Genomic DNA, 18,930 nt, shown 5'->3' on the forward strand with positions numbered 1-18,930 from the left:
GGCACAGGGTAACAGTTCCAGCTTATTTTCTCTTCGGCCATATTCTCTGTATTTATGGAATTAAATTGTGCTAATCTAAAAAGAAAAAAAATACATTTCAGAAGATTTCAATTTCCCATTTGGACGAAACCCAGACCCCCAAGACACACGAAGCAACCTCCTTATCCGTTCAGCTCCCTGGCTCCTGAATAACCTCCCACAAAGTTTCTGAGAAGGAAAATATTTACTTGCAAAAAAAAGGAAATCTCAGCATTGCAACAGACCTTTCAGGAGATTCTGGCTGCTGTTTTTTGACACAGAGAACAAGCAAACAAAACTGAGTTAGCATTATTATTTTAATTTTCAAGTATATCATTAACGTTAAAATGGACCATCTGCTTCGCTGTGTCATCGCAGAAGAGAAGGTAGAAAAAAGTCCAGCAGTGCCTGTATGCACGGTGCTTTGTTAAATACCTTTGTTTCTGAGAAGATCCTGAACTACTTAAAAGAACCAGGTCTGCTCAGGCTGTCTAAGCAGTTTCCCATTTTACAAAACTGATCTTTTTACAAAAGACTGAGTTTGGTAGGACGTGCCCAGATAACTGGCCACAACTCAGCCTGTAACCATCAGTCTAACAGTGCTTCCAGGATCCATCAATGTCACCATGTGCTGCCCAGAATACAATTTTATAAGAACTATTTGCACATTTTAAAGGGTCAAGCAGTCACCACTAGCAGAAAAAAAACCAAACTGGTTCTCTTTGGAACCAGGTATGGAGCTTTACGATGGCTGCCATGATTCCTGCTACTGCTAACAGACACGTACTGTGCCAGGGAAGCTTGGTAGTGATCGTGCAAAAAATCTGAGTATCAGATAGGAACATAATTCTTGTGTGTGTTTAATAGCAATTTAAATACCATAAATAACACAGAGAAATACAATTCAGGATATTTTTGATTAAAAGGTATTTCCCCTATTTTTAAGTGACATATATGTATATACATATCATAGAATCATAGAATCGCTAGGTTGGAAAAGACCTCCGAGATCATTGGGGCCAATCATACCTATCTGCCACTAAACCACATCCTTAAGTACCTCATCTACCATCTTTTAAATACCTCTAGGGATGGCAACTTCACCACCTCCCTGGGCAGCCTGTTTATATACATATACAGGCATATGCATGTATACATAAAACCAATACTGCAAAAAAAAAAATCTTTATAGATCTATTCTTTTTTTTTTAAGGGAAGAAAGATCGTTTTGCATCCAGCACCACCAGTAGTATAACAAACTAAATAAAACCCCTAATAAACATTTCAAGGTTTGACAGCTAATCCACAAGCTAGTAACATGCAAATGACAGCAATGCTAAACCTGGTGCCACACAAAAATTTAAGCGTGTTAAATACGATGAGGATTTTGTTAAGGAAATCATAACCAGAAAGTCTGATGCCATTAAAACCTCTCCATAACAAAGAATCAGAATCATACAATGGTTTGAGTCAGAAAGGACCTTAAAAGATCATCCAGTCCCACCCCCGCCCTGGGCAAGGTCACCCCCCTGGATCAGGCTGCCCAGGGCCCATCCAGCCTGGCCTTGGACACCTCCAGGGATGGGGCAGCCACAGTGAAGCTCATGGAGATGTTGCAGTGGCAATTAAAAAAAAAAAAAGGAAGATTGTTTTTCTAGTTGTAAATGAGAAAGGTGAACAAAGGAGTGAACTTCAACAGGGGTATATGGAAATAAAAATACAGTTAAATAGAGCTAAAATGAATGGTTTCTACCATCAGTTAGGATGGAAAAGATAGGTTTTAGTACTTGTAACATATATACAGAACACCCTAAAGATAAGGCAGTAATGGGCTACTCAGAAAATGTAAAGTTCATGATACACAGGGAAGTAACAAGTAAAGATGCTTGTGAATCTACCTTGGGATTGTTATTTGATATTTCCATTAACGGTCTTGCAACAAAACCAGGGCTGTTAGTTACTTCTGCTAGTGACAACACTGGAAGGCAATTCCACATTGGAAGTCAAAACAGAAAGAGGATACCCAAAGCACAAAATAAGATGACCTTGAGAACTGGTGTCACAGAAACATTGCTTTGCAGCAATGATACAAAGTGCCAGTTGACGCACAGAAACTTCAGCAAACTGGTGAGTTATCGCTGACAAATGAGGAGCTGATTCCATCATGTCAACAACAGCGCGTCCACGAGCCACCAGCCCGACACAGCTGGGGCGAAGAAAGGGAATCTCGGAATATACAAAGCATTAGGTTTCCAGTAAGAGGTGAAGGTAAAAGGCAGCATATGAAAACACGTTACCTGGAATGTTCAGGAGAAGTGTTTTTAGCTGTCATGCATACACAAAACTCACTGCAGAAGGAAAACCTATCTTAAAAACGAGATTGTTTTTATTTAGATTTAGAGAAAGCAGGTATGACTGCTTTCTCTAAATATATCTGGTAGTCAAGCAAAAGAAAAAACAATGCTGGTACAAGTATAGAAATGAGTATGAACTGTAAACTTTGAGCTCAAAAATCAGAAGTATTCAAAAGTTTATTTATAAACGTTCAAATGTCTGAAATGGGAATCTAAAGGCGGATATTCTACTAAAATGGTGCCATTTGAGTTAACAGCTGAATGTAAGCATTTTGTTATGATTACCTCATTTTAAGGATGTATGGCTAAAGCACGCGCACTGGCTCCAAGACTGGAATGGCATAAAGCCTTCCTGCTTTGCAATAAATTTCATTTTTAAAACAATGAGTAAATATCTTATAGCTAAGACAATACAAGTACTGTATTTTAAATTGTGCACAAGAAGAACAAAAATTGATTTATATTTATTGCAGAAAATATTTAGGCCTTTAAAATTGTTCCTGAAGACTAGGAATATTATTCTCATAAGCAGTGTTTCTGTACTTGACCACCTTCCTCGAAATAACCAACTGCTTTAGTAATCATATTGCTCCTTGTTAAAAGCACTGACAGCTCAAAAGCCAATACAGTTTTGGTTTTCCTCTGTAATTGGATTTTACTGGAAAGCCCACATGAATACCATTCTAAAATCATTCAGCATCTTCTGCAAATAGCATCCATAAAGTATGTTGACTCAGAAGCGATCTAAGATCGCTCTGCTACGAAAAGAGAAGGTTCTGTCCTTCTCTGAACAAAAGAAAGACTATATTTTAGCAAGAAAAGAGAGCTGCTTTGCCCTTTACATGGCCTCCAAATCAGTGCTCACAATTAAAGAGGCAGTAAGAATGTGCCTTTTGGTGGTAGCAAAGCCCTAGGTCACCTTACTGAGGCACAGGTGTCTTAAAGATGAAGCAACATGTAATATCTTTGATACATTAACTGCTCTTACAAAATATTTTCATATTCTGTTAGGTAAGGAAACAGAGAGAAGCTTTTATTTAAAAACTGTTTTTAAGCAAACACTAAGTGGAAAGTCATCGAATTTTTAAAGAACTTTTTTTTTTTAAGATTGATTTTTAAGGAACTTACTTATTTTTAACTCAGGTGATCGGGTTAAGTGTGTATGTGGGTTCACAGGACTTAAGGATAACTTCAGCCTGGATGCTGTGAAACCCTGTTTTCCAAGCAGAGTCCCAATTCCTCTTCCTCAGTTGAAGTTCAGTGAGCACTGCTTGTGCAAGGGCCATATTAAATTGAAAAAAAATTAAGTCCATTTTGGCCAGAAGAGACAACACGATGCTTAATTTTTGGACTGTTGTCTTTGCTGCTTACTTGTCTCCCCAGGAAACATATTCAGCCTGGCTGCTGCTTTCAGAAAAGCCAGAGTCCCCTGACACTTTATTGTAGAATTCAGGTGGTTGGTATAAAAGAGCTTTTCTGTTTTATGCCCCAATAACCGCTTCCCATCTGAAATCAATCGCATTCTAGGGAGCAGCCTGACTTTTAGTTTAACTGTCAATAGGTGAGCAGACCTCTAGCAGCCTCAATAAGTATTATAAGTTTTTTGGGGACATGATTCTGCCCTTGATCTTTTGCGGCTAAACTCCTCTTTATTTTCTCCCCATGCAGCATATCATTCACCAGAGAGCTTGGTACAGGAATAATTATTTTCCGTTTTCTGCTATCTTGCATGTTTCAGCACACTGTTTTATATTTAATTTCCGTTTATCATTCCACTAGGGGAGACAGAAACTTCTCCAGTTTTATGAAGACTGTTCCTAAAAGCAGCAGACAATATTACGGTACCATAAATGAGCTACAGAAAACATGGTCTAGAGTACAGGGTTTTAACTCTTTCTTATTTCACCTCATGATTTTCCGTGAAAATCCTATATGGATATTTGGTACTGTGTTGCCACAAGGCTGTCTACCCTGCTTGGAATAAGGCAAAAGTAACTTTACCGAAATCAATTTGTGGCATTAAAACAAACGTGGTGAAAAGAACCACACTGGAAGGGAATCTATAGGAAAAAGTGTTGTGTTTGCTGGGTGTGCAGAGGGCAGAAACAAAAGCAGAGCCCTGAAGGAACAGACAGAACCCCAGGGAACACGCCAAAGAAAACAGAGTTTTCTTAGTATGGAAACCTACTGGTTGTGTTTAAAAGAAAAATAAAAAATAAACTACGAAACCTTACCTTGCCAGCCTGGTTTGCACACTGGTTTGACATTAACTCGTACTAAGACATCTTCCGTTGCATGTTTTTGCCCGCAGTCATAAGCTGTCACCATTATCTCATACTGGTGCTGCTTATCATAGTTCAGTTTCTCGGTGTTTCTGATGTTACCTATGGATTCAATGTACGATAACATTCAGAAATTCATTCTTATCTAAGCATACACAGACTATAACATTTGGGGCCTGGTTAATCAAGTCCTTATTGACCAGAAAGCTCTTTGAAGCACATGGGACATCCAAAGGCAGGACAGTTAGGAGGTATGGGAAGTATTTCCTTTCAATCCTGAAGAGAAATAACAAGTTCTTGGGCATACATGGGACACTAGGGACTTAATACGGGCATGCTTACACTAGAAAACAGCTGCTCAACAATACTTTCTGGAGTAGGACTTAAAGACTAATTAGCAGTTATATCTTGAAATCTAAAGTATGAGTAGGCGCAACCTCATTTTCTGCATCTTCCCCAGAATATACAGCTTCATTGTGGCAACCACATTCCTGAGATCCACTGCTGAACATGCCCCCCTAGCCTAACCATCTTCCTTTTCTCCCTAAAGCTATTATTATCCTTTAGGTGAGAGTGATTGTTAGCCCTTTTACATCTTTCCCTGGGCTTTAAAAATAGGAAAAGCCCCCGAATCGTCATCTTTGGTACAACACCATGGAGCCATCACATAGAAAATAAAACTTGGCAACACCAGAGTTTATCTGCCAGACCTGATACATATATGGAACAGACAAATTGCCTGTTTTGGGGGAAAAAAACCTGAACAAACATTGCAACTTTCACATTAGAATGCAATTACTGTTGATTGTGGCAGCACTGTTCTTTTAGTGAACAAATAGATAAAAAAATATTAACTCAATTCATGACAAAGAAACTGCAACTATTACAAACTTCTATCAATTGCTCACTGCAGACATTGAAGTCGTGTTTCTATCAACAATTTTCTGCCTTTGCCGAAAAGCAGGTTCCAGGCACATGAGGACAAAGACGTAACCGAGGGTTCTTGGTACTTCACATGCTTTTGATCATGCCTCAAACTCCAAGAAACTGAGGATCTCTCATGAGCCACCTGCACTGTCTGACAGCAACCCCTGCTCTGTATCACGTTAATCTGAGTGCACTATCTAACCAGGATATCTGGTCACAAGCTACCAAACTGTGTACCTGCGACTTGTGTAAGTAAACAGCAAGTCACTAGCAAATCACACGAAGCTCTGGAAAAACAATGGTTTCAGACAGAAGCACAAACTTCCTTTTATGACAGCACGGGAAAACTCACAATTAGAAAAAAATCTGTAAAGGGGAAAAGCTTCTAGGGGACTGCACATGAACATCTACTTCCAAATGACCTCTTCCTGTAAAACTCCTTTATGCAATTGCTCTCGCACAAAATTACTGTGCTAGCTGATCTCATTTACTTAAACACAACCACAGTCATTATGATTATATCTCCTGTATTGCATACTTGCCTCCCAATGTTTTATAACAAGACGGCTTTTTTTCCCCACTGTAATATACAGTTTATTGATGCTAACAGTTTATTATCTTTTGATGCTCAGCTGTGTAGTGTGCAAGATAGATAATTTTTGGATGGGGAAAGGGTTTTTTATAAAACATCCCAATATGAAAACAGCTTCTTAGAGAAAACAGTAGCTCCATGCACGCTTTCAATTTCCAATTTGGCCAAAAATCTGATTTAACTTCCAAAGACTATTTTCCTCTTACATACATCATAGATAAAAGCTTCCTTTAGGGAAGATAAATCAGGGCATTGTGAGGCATGCACACAAGGGACTTGTTCAGGGGAAACAAGTTCTGGGAGCACAAGAATTTCCATTTTGAACTTCTGCACAGGGGTGCACATGTGAATATCAATAACAAGGACTATTATTTATACAGTGATGCCAATAGGAGACTGCTGAAGTACTTGAAAGACAGAGCTACTACTTTGTATTGTCTGAAGTGGGCAGAGAATGGGAGGGAGGATCTTCCACACGTTGTTAACGCAGCCCAGCCACCTCTCCTGAACTGAGTGTCAAGCTCTGTGCTTTTCCCTGGGGAGAGCTTTACTGGGAAAGGCAGGAAGCTGATGGACAGGGCCACTGAAGTAAAAAATTGCTGCATATGGAACACTTAATATGGTTTATTAGCCTTCCTACACTATTATATAGATTAGAAAAACAACTAAAATTAAAAAAAAAAAACACCAAAACACAGTTCCCCCCCCCCCAAAAAAAACCCCAAACACTTAAAAATGCTATTACTTCTCCAAAGACTTTTTTTTCTTCTATATCCAGTAATGGATCTGCTTTAGGAAGCACCACATTTGGGTACATCTGTGGATCCACACCCCAAAAGTCTTACCAATCAACAAACATTGTCAATTCTACATTTAGATTCTGCTCCAGAAAGTTCAGAGGAATGTGACCAGCTATAAATGGGTGAATAAATCCTATGAGGGAGGGCTATATGCTGCATGAGGAAATGCCATCACATGGACGGGAAACTAGATCTGAGACAATTAAGAGAATGGACTGAAGCATTTTCTGACCAAATCTTACGTAAAAACGATAGAATTTGCCAGTGTAACGGTTCCTTCATTCTCAGAGATGAGAGCAGCATTACTCTCGAGTTAAAACTGCAACCACTACCGACAGATAATGACACTATCTACAGAAATTACTGCTATCTGTCCCAGAACTGACAATTGATCCTTTCCCATACTCACCGTTTCTGTCAATAGCAAAAGGAATGTCAGTTGTGACAATCTCATAATTACAGATCTGGCTATACTGTGGAGAACAGTCCTCATCCACGGCTTCTACCTGCAGGATGCTGTCGTAGACCTTTCCCTCTGTCACAGTGGCTTTATAGACACTCTCCTTGAAAGTTGGTGAAAACTCATTGACATCCTTTACCTGGATATGGACGACTGCCCTAAAATAGATAAGATTAAATTATCATAACACATCACTAACAGTTTTTTTTCTAAACACTTGAAAGTACCACATAAACATCTGCTAAATGAGATATTATTGTCACTCAATGTTTCATTTGCCCAATTTTACCATCTTCATGCGGCACTAGGTAAAAATCCTATTGTCACAGCTTGTCTGCTTCTTCGAACGCCCTCAGCAGAAAGTCAATGATATGATACCAGTGTGAAATGGGTTAACAAGTGACGAAAGAGAAAGAGGATTAGAGTAGTCTTACATATTCGCTACCTAAAACCAGTCAGTTTATGAACATTCTTTGATATTAAATAAACCTCTCACGTTCTGCTGAGTAGAATTATCTAATGCTTTAATAAGTTACAACATTCTATATGCAAACTGTAGAGAGTCAAAAGTAACAAGCCTTAGTATTTAATGAACAAACTTTAAGGAAAGAATTTGCTACCTAGTTTGATAAGCAAGGTAACAGAGGGTCAGAGAAGTGAAGGGACTTTCTAGATCAACGGCAGAGCCAGGAGTAACGATTAGGACCTTAGACAGCCCAGCTTTGTATATGGCTTATTATACAAACCCCTACAAGGAGCTGCAACAAAGTCTGATCCTGATAGGCCAGATTTCATTTGATCAGGATTAGACCAAAATCTTCCACAAGTGGAACGTACTCCCGTGTTACTGATGTGTGAGGGAAAAATATCATGACATTTAAAAATATGAAGCAAAACTGTTTCTGTGACTTGGTGGTTATTTGATATTCCTTCTAAACAGGCATTCTTTTTAAATATCCTGAAAATGTTCAGCACGCATTATAGAGTTAATTAATTTTTTCACTTTCACGTGCCCTAGATGAGCAAAAGGAAGAATGATTATTCTTAATCATTTATTTAAATGGCTCTCAGCAAAATAAACAATTTGTACAGCACTTATACATCTACGTGTGAGTTATCGCAATCTTTAAAGACAAAGGGGAAAAATACCCACCGTGTCACTTAAACTTACGCAGGGACTTGGCTCCACAGTAAAAAGTACTACCTACTAACCTTCAATACCTGCCTCTTCCAGAGGATTTTAATTCCTCAGAGACTTGCTGTCTAAAAGCTAAGTTCACAGACACACCGTGCAAAGGCAAAACTGCTGCAGCTTATACACATGCACATACTAAAGAAGGGCGCTTTCTCTTTTCTTAACGTTTGAAATAAGGAGAGAGAAAAAACCTATTTAGAATTTATAAGTTTTAACTAAAAGCTGGCTTCCACGTCCTGGATGATCTGTTTAGTCAATGTATTTAACATGAAAGCAAGAACAGAAAAATAAGCTAAAACCAGGATGCATTTCTTTGCTTAAAGAGGGATCTTATGGAAAACATTAAATGGAACCATTGCAGGACAGGTCAAACTGCAGGGGGCAAGATAGAAAAGTATTTTCTAAAAGGAAAAAGAGATAATAACTGGATGGACTACTGTAACAATGGTTCATCTCAGTTTTACTTGCTTTCTGCCTGACTACAATATAAAAAGGAGCCCTTCAATACGACCTGTATGGGTCAGCAAACGTACAGTAAAGGGAAAAAAAAAATTCTCCTCATTTTTACCCACTTGTGAGATTTCTTCCAGTTTGTTCCAGCTGGTCCTGATCCACAGTCGTAAGCCTGGATGATGAATGTGTATTCCTTCTGCAGCTCACAGTCGATAGGACTTTTTGCTCGAAGACGGCCTTCTCCAGATGTCTTGTTTAGCACAACAGCTTCAAAGGGCATTTCTTTTCCATGGATTTTAAAAGCACAGATTTCACCTGTGAAGAACAATATAAAATGATCATAACCAGCGAGATCTAGGTCTTATGCACTGGAGTGACACTGAAGAGGTTAGCAATTGTTTATATTTCAAATACTGTTATAGATGGGGGAAGTACAGAACCAGGCATCAGCTCCAAAGCACCCAAAAGGGCCATTAGCTGCAGGCCCACACAGCGTGATGCACGGAGTGCAGCTCTGGTCACATAATTCCCTCTTCCTCCTTCATTTCTAAATGGTTTCTTAAAGCCCTGGAGATTATTCCCTGGATATGGTACTAACACTAATGTTGAGTTAAATTATTTCTGAGCTAAATTAAGATGACTGCATTTAGTTAAAGAAAATAGCATAAAGCAAACCAGAGAGTATTTTAGAGATGATCTTTTCTAACTACCGTCACTCCCTTCCTTGGGACAGTTGAGCTGCCAGGTGGTAGCAGATGTTCAGATTCTTGCAGTTTAGTTTCTCAACAGTGGAAAAACTAATGATGCAGAACATGGGCACATTCAAAATGTTCCTTGCTTTATTTACAGGCATACATCATCTCTGGAACAGAAGTAGCTGAAGGAACACAGACAAGTGTCCCGTTTGGACATCTCAGTCTCCCATCCACATTCACATGCTCATACACGAATGACTTCTTGGCAGCAACTCACTGCCACCAAACAGCCTCCTAATACAATAGATCTATAGCTTCTCTCACAGGAATACAATATAACAAAATAGATGACATTACAAGGACTAGAAAAATTGTTTGGACACAAAACACAACATTAAGAATCTCGTGACAATAACAGTCTGGAAGGTGGGGAAAACCCCTAACGCCTTGTGATCCTTTTTTCATACTCCATAACGATGGCAAGGATATGCACAGTGAATTCATTTTTAGCCACTCCAGCATCCAACTTTGAAAATAAAATACTTATACAAAGACCAATGTGGCTTAAATATTTTTATGACACATTAAACACATGCTCTTTTATGAGCAAGTCAGTCTCAGGACATGCATTATAGATTCAAAGCTGTCTCCCACTCACATAATCCTCCTCCATTTATTTCCAATTTACAGCTGCAGCCTTTTGGAAATCTCCTTGCCAATCACATCCAAGTCAACTGCCAAATCCTAAATTAAGCCTGAATCTGCGACCTCTAATTCGAGCCTGGCTCCTCTCTCCTTTTTCCATTAGAATATATTGTTATTTTTAGAGAAGAGAGGAGACAGTGACTCTATAAAAGTCCTGGAGTTCATTCTTACTATTGCATGTGAGAAAGAAAATGGGGGAAGGCTGCATGTGTGGTGAGGGTGGGGACTAGGTACACGTATAGTATTAAATACAGGCTTTTTATGTTATTCTCTCAACTACCACAACATAGGTTTCCCTATGGGTACTATACACATTGACATATAGGTAGATGAATCCAATGCTCAACAATTCTAATCAGTCCTATGAATGTCTTCACAGGATCAGAACACACTTGTTTTAGTCATTATGAGGCACAAGGAAAATAAACTAAACAGTTGCTTATACATTTGCTTGCCCCAGCCCCTTGCTCAGTGGCATGAAAGAGCAGTGAGGTTTCTCAAGAGAGACAAAAGACATGCTCCCTTCCAAGCTTGTTTTTGTTCACCGTCAATGAGTCCAAATATTTAGGCTACAGATGGAAGAACGAACCTTGCCCTGAGACTCAGACTCTGACAAAGACTGTTACTTTGCACGCACACAAAAGCAGGCTCCACAATGTTTACAAACTGCTGCACTGGAATGAAAGCATAAGATGAAGAGGAAGCTGAAGTGGTTTGTTCAAGCTTTGACAGTGGGCACTGATCGCCGAGTCCATATCTGAGTCATTGTCACAAACACCTCTGGAAAATAATGATCCTAATTTCCCTGCAACTACAAACTGAAACATTCATTCAAAATGATGATTTTTATGCTATTTTATTTGAATAAGAAAATAACAGTATTAATGTGGGAAGTCTAACAGAAAAATACTATTTGTTGTGTTCTGTAACAGCGGCCTTCACAGTGTCTCAATAACAGTTTTCCTCAGACGCGCAATCCAGCAAGAGAAATCATAACTTCAGTCTGTTGTGTTTATTATTTTATTGATCTGCTGTTTGATTGTAAACAACACAGCATTTGCAGACTTCCAAGCCCACTATTGTTAAAAAACAGAAATAGCTCAGGGCAGAAATAAAGTTCTTCCAGACTTAATCTAAACAGTTATCACTTTCTCCTCTCCAAACAGGGGCCTGATGCACAGCAGTCACAGAAGCAGCTCATGTTCTAACTAGTTCTTAGCCAGTATTTTAGAAGTCTCTATATCCTGCTCCTACGCTAGACACTCCAGCTTTATATATAACTCTAATTTTATCTTCTATATCCCCATTTGCCAAAGATAAAGTAATGACAGCTGTGTGGATATGGGGAGACATTTGTAAAGACATTGCAAAAAACCCACACAGACTTCCAGATTCCGGCTACAGCAACCTACTTATATGAAAACAACTTTATATGCTTTTAAAAACTAGGTAAGACTTTTATCACAAGAGGATGTTTCCAAAGAAATGAATTAACACTGCTGGAAAGTGAAAATGTATTGTAATGCATCTAAAAAGGTACTTTAATGACTGTATAGGACATGAAAATGGTAACAGAGCTGTACCAGCTGTAACAAAGTCCATCTTCACACTGATCACCAGAGATCTCTGTTGGATGGAAATCTGCAAATAAGCAATGCAGTCAGGACTACTGTTCAACTTGATGTCTGTTTTCTCAGAAATGCAGTATGGACCTGCTATGTTGGGCAGTGTTGGGTTTTTCAATAAGTTTGTTGTTACTCTTGGATTTTTTTAATCCAGCCTTTCAGAATAACAACTGTATATAAGTCTCTCTGCTGGAATCCTGCAAATATCTCCTGCGGTGCAGAGCTGCAAGCCTTTCAAGCGTCTCCAATTACAATTACAGAACATCAAAGGTTACGTTTTGAGGGAGGGAAGGGAGGTTGTTTGGGGAAAGAAGGGAAAATAATAATTAGAGATGTAAAATATCTCTTAGGATAGAAAAACATTAAGGCAATAACTACTGTATATGCTTTTCCAGCTCATTGAAATCAACACTATTAGACTCATACTGAAATACTAAAATCCAGGAAGCAATACTGAAATCAGCTGAAGGAGGTATTCATACCTTAATAAAATATAAAAGTTATTATTTCCTCATATCTAGTTTTATGGGCAACAAGCTCCACAAAGCAAGAGCATAAATCCACTGCTACCCTTCTTGTTCCATTCCTATGGATCTGAAACTGGAAAGTGCAGGAAACTGCACCTGCACTTCAAGTGATTCATTGTCGCCATAAGCTCACACCAAGGAACCAGACTTCATTCTTCCACTGAAGCAGGGATCAATTGCTCCCAATGAAAAGTCAGTTTTGTGGGTAGCATATAAGCAGCAGCCACATTTGGGTTTCTTCCTGGCTCCGCAATAAGTTTCCCAGAAAAATCACTCTGAGTCACGAAGGCACTCAACGACAGACCTGAAAACCCTAATCTACAATCTTGTTTAAATAAACTGTTTAAAAAGCGTAATTTTTACGGACATGCACTGGTTATAGTGAGATATATGATCATGTTGCTCTGTTGGAAATTAGACCACCACTGCAGAGATGCATAAAACATCACTTGTGCACTCAGATCTGCACAAGAGATCCTTGCACTGCTGCTTAAATTATGGAGAATTGATATATGTCCATTTGAAGACTGCAATAAACATTGAGGTGAATCAGAAAAATACCTAACAAGGAGACAAGAGTTAGTTCACATAGATGTGCTTAGTTAAATGATTAAGCAGTTTTGAACGCTCTCCATTCTAAAAGCACAGGAGTATACAACATCGTCATTAGTTCCTCCTATCAAACAAACACATATCAAATTAACATAATAACCTCAAACATTTCTTAATCTTTTCTTCTTCCCAAAATCTGCAAGATGCAAGACAGAAAGCAAGCAAGAAGATAAGATGTTAGGAACAGTACAAAAAAGCATACTATTATAATCATGGAACTCCGTGCCCACCCGCAGCCACAGAAAGCTGCTGTTAACCTCGCGTCTCTCGTTTGCAAGTGCCCTGTGGATTCAGCAGTACATCTGCGTACCGCACAGGCACACTCAACACACACAAACAGCTGTCTAATTTTGTTAGAATGCTGTAGGGCAGAGCAGTCTCTGATCACAGTTAAGTGATCTTTACCGAGAAATACTGGCCTTACCATTTATTTTAGAACACCACATTACAATGAACTATTTGAAAAATAAGCCTGAAACTGCGCAGTTAAACCTGCAAAAACTCCCACATTAATAAAAGAAACTTATCCTCCAGGAGCTCAGTGGACCATAATCATTTGATTCCCAATTGGGTCATTTTCTAATCTGCTTTTCACAAGTGTCAATAACAAACACACGGACAGGTTGTCCTCTTCCCACACGCTACCTGCAGCATTTGATGAGTGCGCGCTTGAGGCTGCAACATTTGCAGTCAGTGATTACAATTTCCTGCTGCCACAGCAGATGAAACGGAACTTGGCTTCATCTTTCAGTAAACACAGAAGCTACTACTGCCCTAATTCAATATCTGAAAGATGGATCATGAAGCTATTTCATCTCTCCATTAGTGAGGAATGCACTGAGAAAAATAGGAAATAACTTGCCGAGTGAGGCACTGACCCATTTGAGTACGGATACCCTTTGAAAAAAGTGGACCTATTTTTAGAGGAGACGTCTGCATGCAAAATTAAAAACGTTATTACAATACTTGCAATAATTTCTAGCCACTAAGTATTGCTGAGCTGCTAAAGGATAAATGCTAATAAAATACATAAAAGTAGCTAATGACACGTAACGCGACTAGAATTTCAAATTAAATGAAGAGCCAGGATCAGGAACGTTGGCTAGCAAATAAGCCCTGACTACAGAATTCCTGTACTCTGGTAAGCAAACTTAGCACAAATATTTTCTGCAGTAGGATAGGTGGACCAACGTGCCCTGCTAGATCCGTCTCTCTTGTGAGATATACAGAGATAAATAAGAAAATGAACAGCACCATGTCACATTCTGATTAGAAAATCAGCACCTGTTTAGTCTATTGAGGACTCAGCAGACTGACAGAAAAACTTACTTTTTAATTAAACTACTTTCCCTGGGGCCCTATATCAAGGCAGACAATTTCTGAGATAAAGCTTAGTCACATTTATTAAAATCATTCCCCTGAATAATTTAAAATGTATTGTTTTGAGGTACAGCTGACTAATGCAAAGCACACAGCAAATTCATTTTTCTGCTTCTTTTTACTCAAAGGCAACAGTCAGCTTCAAATTGAGAACTATACTGGGAACTCTGGACTGGCGAGGACGAAACATAAGCTTGATCACATAAATCGAATGAGAGGCAAGCACTAGGAGCTGGGTCTGTCTTTCAAAAATAGTAACAAGAAAATAGTTCCAAATATGTCCCGAATAGTTCCAAAACAGAAATGACTCTTGGGCTTCAGAGAGGAGTGAGGCAGACAAGGGATTGCTGGTTGTTATCAATAGACCGGTGGCCTTCTCCAACTACACCAAGACCTTAAGGTAGCCATTCACCCTCTTATTTTCTCAGATTTGTAATTTGAAAGATTAGGTGGGTGATAACATCACTCCTCTAGAAAGCACTTATGGAACCCCCCTAGAGCAATGAGTGGCCATTTGAGGCGACGTGCAAACAGGTGTCTGCAGGCAGCTGGTGCAGCCGCTCGAGGCTAGAAACCAAGCAGTGCCCTTAGCAGGAGGAAACAGCTGCCCATGTGCCAGTCTCACGGCGAGGAAGCCTGGAGTGAGAGCACGCTGGACGTCTGCGTACAAAGGGACTGCAAGATCCTCCTGCGATTTTTGCATTTTCTTTTTAAACGTTGTGAGGACAAAGAAAGGGAATTTGTATGGGAATTTTCCCCAAAGTTTGTATGCAGACATGCCAGGTTTGCGATCATGGGCATTAGAGAGGTTCAACACAAAATACCTTTGGATAATCACGGAATTTTCACAGCACTGGCAGCCTATGAAATAAGAGAAAAAAGGGAAATTATGCAGTTTAGATCTTTTAATTGACTTCTGAACTCTTGTTAACACACAGAGTAAAATATGCCAGAGGCGTGTTAGGTATCTCCGAACCGTTTCACCTTATGCCCATAAAAACACACGTTAGAGAGGAAGCTGTGAGTGAGAGGTGAGGAAAGGGGCAAAGTGCCTACCCATCCCAAGTTTTCACTCAGCTGTTTGCTATGGCCTCTTCTCACAGAAGCAGATTAAATAAAAAGCTTAGGAACATTAATCTACTCTTGGCATGGAGCCTAGGCACAAGGGTTTAATCTGTGTATCCTGCAGATGTGCAGTAAAGTAGAGCGCTGAGTTTAATTGTTACAAGAGTACCATATGGTTTCTCCTGATCACGGTGTTTTTTCATTTAATTTTACTTCCACTTGTCTGTCCTTAAATAATCTGAAATATTCCGCTCCAAGTGCAGTGTCATAACTTGGCCTGGAACTCTAAACGTGATGAGTTACTTTGGACACAAATGATTCCGCTACAAAGCATCATCACAAATGAAAAATACCAGTCAAAATTATACCATCTGGCCTTTTATCAACATGGAAATCACATAGTGATGATAACAAATTCATCAAAAGAAAAGGTAAATGCAGATTGCACTAGAAGATCATTTGCGCTCTAATTTGTGTGGACACTGAGTTACTATTCTGACTTCTAAAAAATAGTTTCACCTTACCCTACTCCTGCAAGTCTTACAATCTCCTCTTTTAATTTTTTTTTCTGTATAGTTTAATTCCTACCATACCTTTATAAAGATAAATCTAGGTGCCATTGTATACTCTGCTGCTCTTAAGGCTATGGTCGCTGCCCCTCATCACTGATGAGCTCACCCAACACCTCCAGCCACAGGCCATAGCTCAGCCAGTACATGTTTTTTACACAGAACAGGTTTGTAGTGACTTGTCATGCACAAGGAGTTCATAAGAAAGCCTGGGGTTTAGGCACAGAAATCCAAAAGAGACTCCCTAACAGCTTTGTTTAAGTGCCTCAGCCTGCTCACGCTTAATATTTGAGACATCAGAGGCACGAGAACCTCAGCTGTGTGAGCTGCATGTCTCAGTACTTGCAGAGCTGTCCTTGAGCAACCGCTGTTTTGTTCCTTAATTTCCAGGTTGTGATTCTGCTAATAACAGAACAAATACTTAAGCAGTATGAAATCACAGAATCATCAAATGTCCTGAGTCGGAAGGGAACCACATGCATCATCGAGTTCAACTCCTGTCCCTGCTCAGGACACCCCAACATTCGCATCGTGTCTGAGGGTGCTGGCCAAATGCCTCCTGAACACTGTCAGGCTCGGTGCCGTCACTGCTTCCCTGGGGAGCTGCTCCGGTGCTCCACCACCCTCTGGGTGAAGAGCCTTTTCCTAATGTCCAGCCTAACCCTCCCCAGTGCATCTTCCTGCCGCTTCCTGCCTAAATCTCAGACTAGACAGAGACCGTAACTTACACCGATTCAGAATTTAGTACGATCCTTGCTTTTTACTGCAGGAGCGTCAGCCCTAACAGGTCCTGATACATCCAGGGCTTCAGGTGGGACTCCAGTCACGAAAACAATTTCAGAAGCACAGACCCTTGGCACAGTATTTATAACAGCAGGGGGATTGTGCACCACTAAATAACAGGCTGACTGCAAACACTACTCGCTCATATAATGGTATGATTATTAGTAGTATAAAGTAACTCTTCCTATATAGAAACTTAGATTAAGTTTTTATACTGTTACTGATATGAAAAACAACCATACTGTATATACAAACTGCATCTGCACTAAACCCAAAGGCACAGGACAATCATTAAGAACGCCGCAGTAAAAACAGGGCCTCTGTCCCTTTTAAATGTTACATGGGGTACCTTATGCGTATTAATCATTCAGTAATGCAAGAAGGTTTGGGTTTTAAACAGTAAATTCAAATCCACAATGAGCTCAACATGCTGGGAGCTGTTACCACCTAACAGACTGAAAACCCCTCCTTATCTCTCCATCTCTTAGATGTTATCCTGTGTAGCCCTCATCTTTTCTCTTGAGCAGGGGCTATACAGAGGGCATAAATTGCGCTGTTCAACGGCTTTGAAGGTGATGTTAGCTTTTTTCCGATGTGAAATTAAAAAGGATTCAAAACTTTTTATGAAACCAAGCTACATCAAAATAGCTGTTTTCAGAGAAAGGTCAGCTTTTCAATTCAGCCCCCTTGAAACTCCCATCAGCACTGCAGAAACGGCAGAGCTATCAAAACAGCCACCAACTACTTCTACTTCAGGAAAACTGTATTTTTGATAAATCATATTTTCACCAGCTCCATTATAAATATTTAATGACTTTGCTCCTTCTTGTTGCTTTCTGTCCCCTCTCTGCTGTTCATTTCTGGCTCCGTTAGGCTGAGAGCTGTGTGTGACATCACGCAGCTGGATTCTGTGCCTCACTTTTTTGTAACCTTTTAGAAAAATTAGGCTTCCTTGCTTCTTTATACCTGTAAGAGACTGGGAATGCTAGCCCTTCTGAAGACATGTAGTGGTTCTCATTGATTGCAATGGGTCTGGGATTTCATCCTTGGATTTTACTCCTACTTTCAAGGAATTCTGGACTTTCTGGGAATTTCTAACAACTAACTTCTTGTTCTCAGACTACATGTAGTCTTGTAATCATTTCAGCATCTGGGGATATGTCATTCCCTAACCTTCTACCTCAAATGAGCATCTAAGTCACTTAAAGTTCATGGAAAACCGAAGTCACAGAATCATGGAATGCTTTGGGCTGGAAGGGTCCTTAAAGCCCATCCACTTCCACCTGCTGCCATGGGCACTTAAAGCCCATCCAGCCTGGCCCTGAACCCCTCCCGGGACGGGGCAGCCCGCGCCAGGGCCTCCCCACCCTCACAGGAGAACATTTCTTCCAAAGCTCTAATCTGCACACAGAATGACTGAAAACGGACACAATGATTGAAACTGGACGGAATTCAGCGGCAAGGCCCTAACAGATTTCAGCATGGAGCCAACTGCCCCATAGGCACATAGCTCAGTTTCATTTCTACATTTAAATATTTCTGGATTTATTACCCATTCCTCCAAATTACTTAACATCTTTGGGTTTTTTGGCATACTTTGCCTCTCTAAGAGTTAAAATTTCTGTGCGAGTTTTGAGAGGTATGAATTAAATTACAGACATAAGTCTACTCACAGTAAACCTTTTACATGTTTTATAATGTGAACACCCAAGGACATTTCTGAATCTGTTTTTTTAACAGATGAAATACTACATTAAAGAAAAAGAAGACAACCACCTGAAAATAGAGCTTAAGTTAAAAATACAACCTAGATCTTAATGATTATGTACAAAATTTACATTGATTTCAATGGCAAAAGGCAATCCCTTGCTGAGTACAGGTAAAATCT

The 18,930-nt window shown here is 39.7% G+C and overlaps 1 protein-coding gene across 2 annotated transcripts in view; it reads right to left on the reverse strand.

Annotated features, from left to right (window-relative positions):
- Nucleotides 1-18,930, reverse strand: part of CLSTN2 (calsyntenin 2) — a 304,566-nt gene that overhangs the window by 65,589 nt on the left and 220,047 nt on the right. For both annotated transcript variants that reach the window (XM_069865032.1, XM_069865031.1), the window contains exons 3-5: nucleotides 9,201-9,396; nucleotides 7,383-7,591; nucleotides 4,607-4,756 (exon numbers count right to left, since the gene is read on the reverse strand). In XM_069865032.1, the coding sequence (XP_069721133.1) occupies nucleotides 4,607-4,756; nucleotides 7,383-7,591; nucleotides 9,201-9,396 (555 nt within the window). The remainder of the gene's footprint in view (nucleotides 1-4,606; nucleotides 4,757-7,382; nucleotides 7,592-9,200; nucleotides 9,397-18,930) is intronic.

Source organism: Phaenicophaeus curvirostris, chromosome 10 (genome assembly GCF_032191515.1).
Source record: "Phaenicophaeus curvirostris isolate KB17595 chromosome 10, BPBGC_Pcur_1.0, whole genome shotgun sequence".
NCBI classification, from domain to species: Eukaryota; Metazoa; Chordata; class Aves; order Cuculiformes; family Cuculidae; genus Phaenicophaeus; species Phaenicophaeus curvirostris.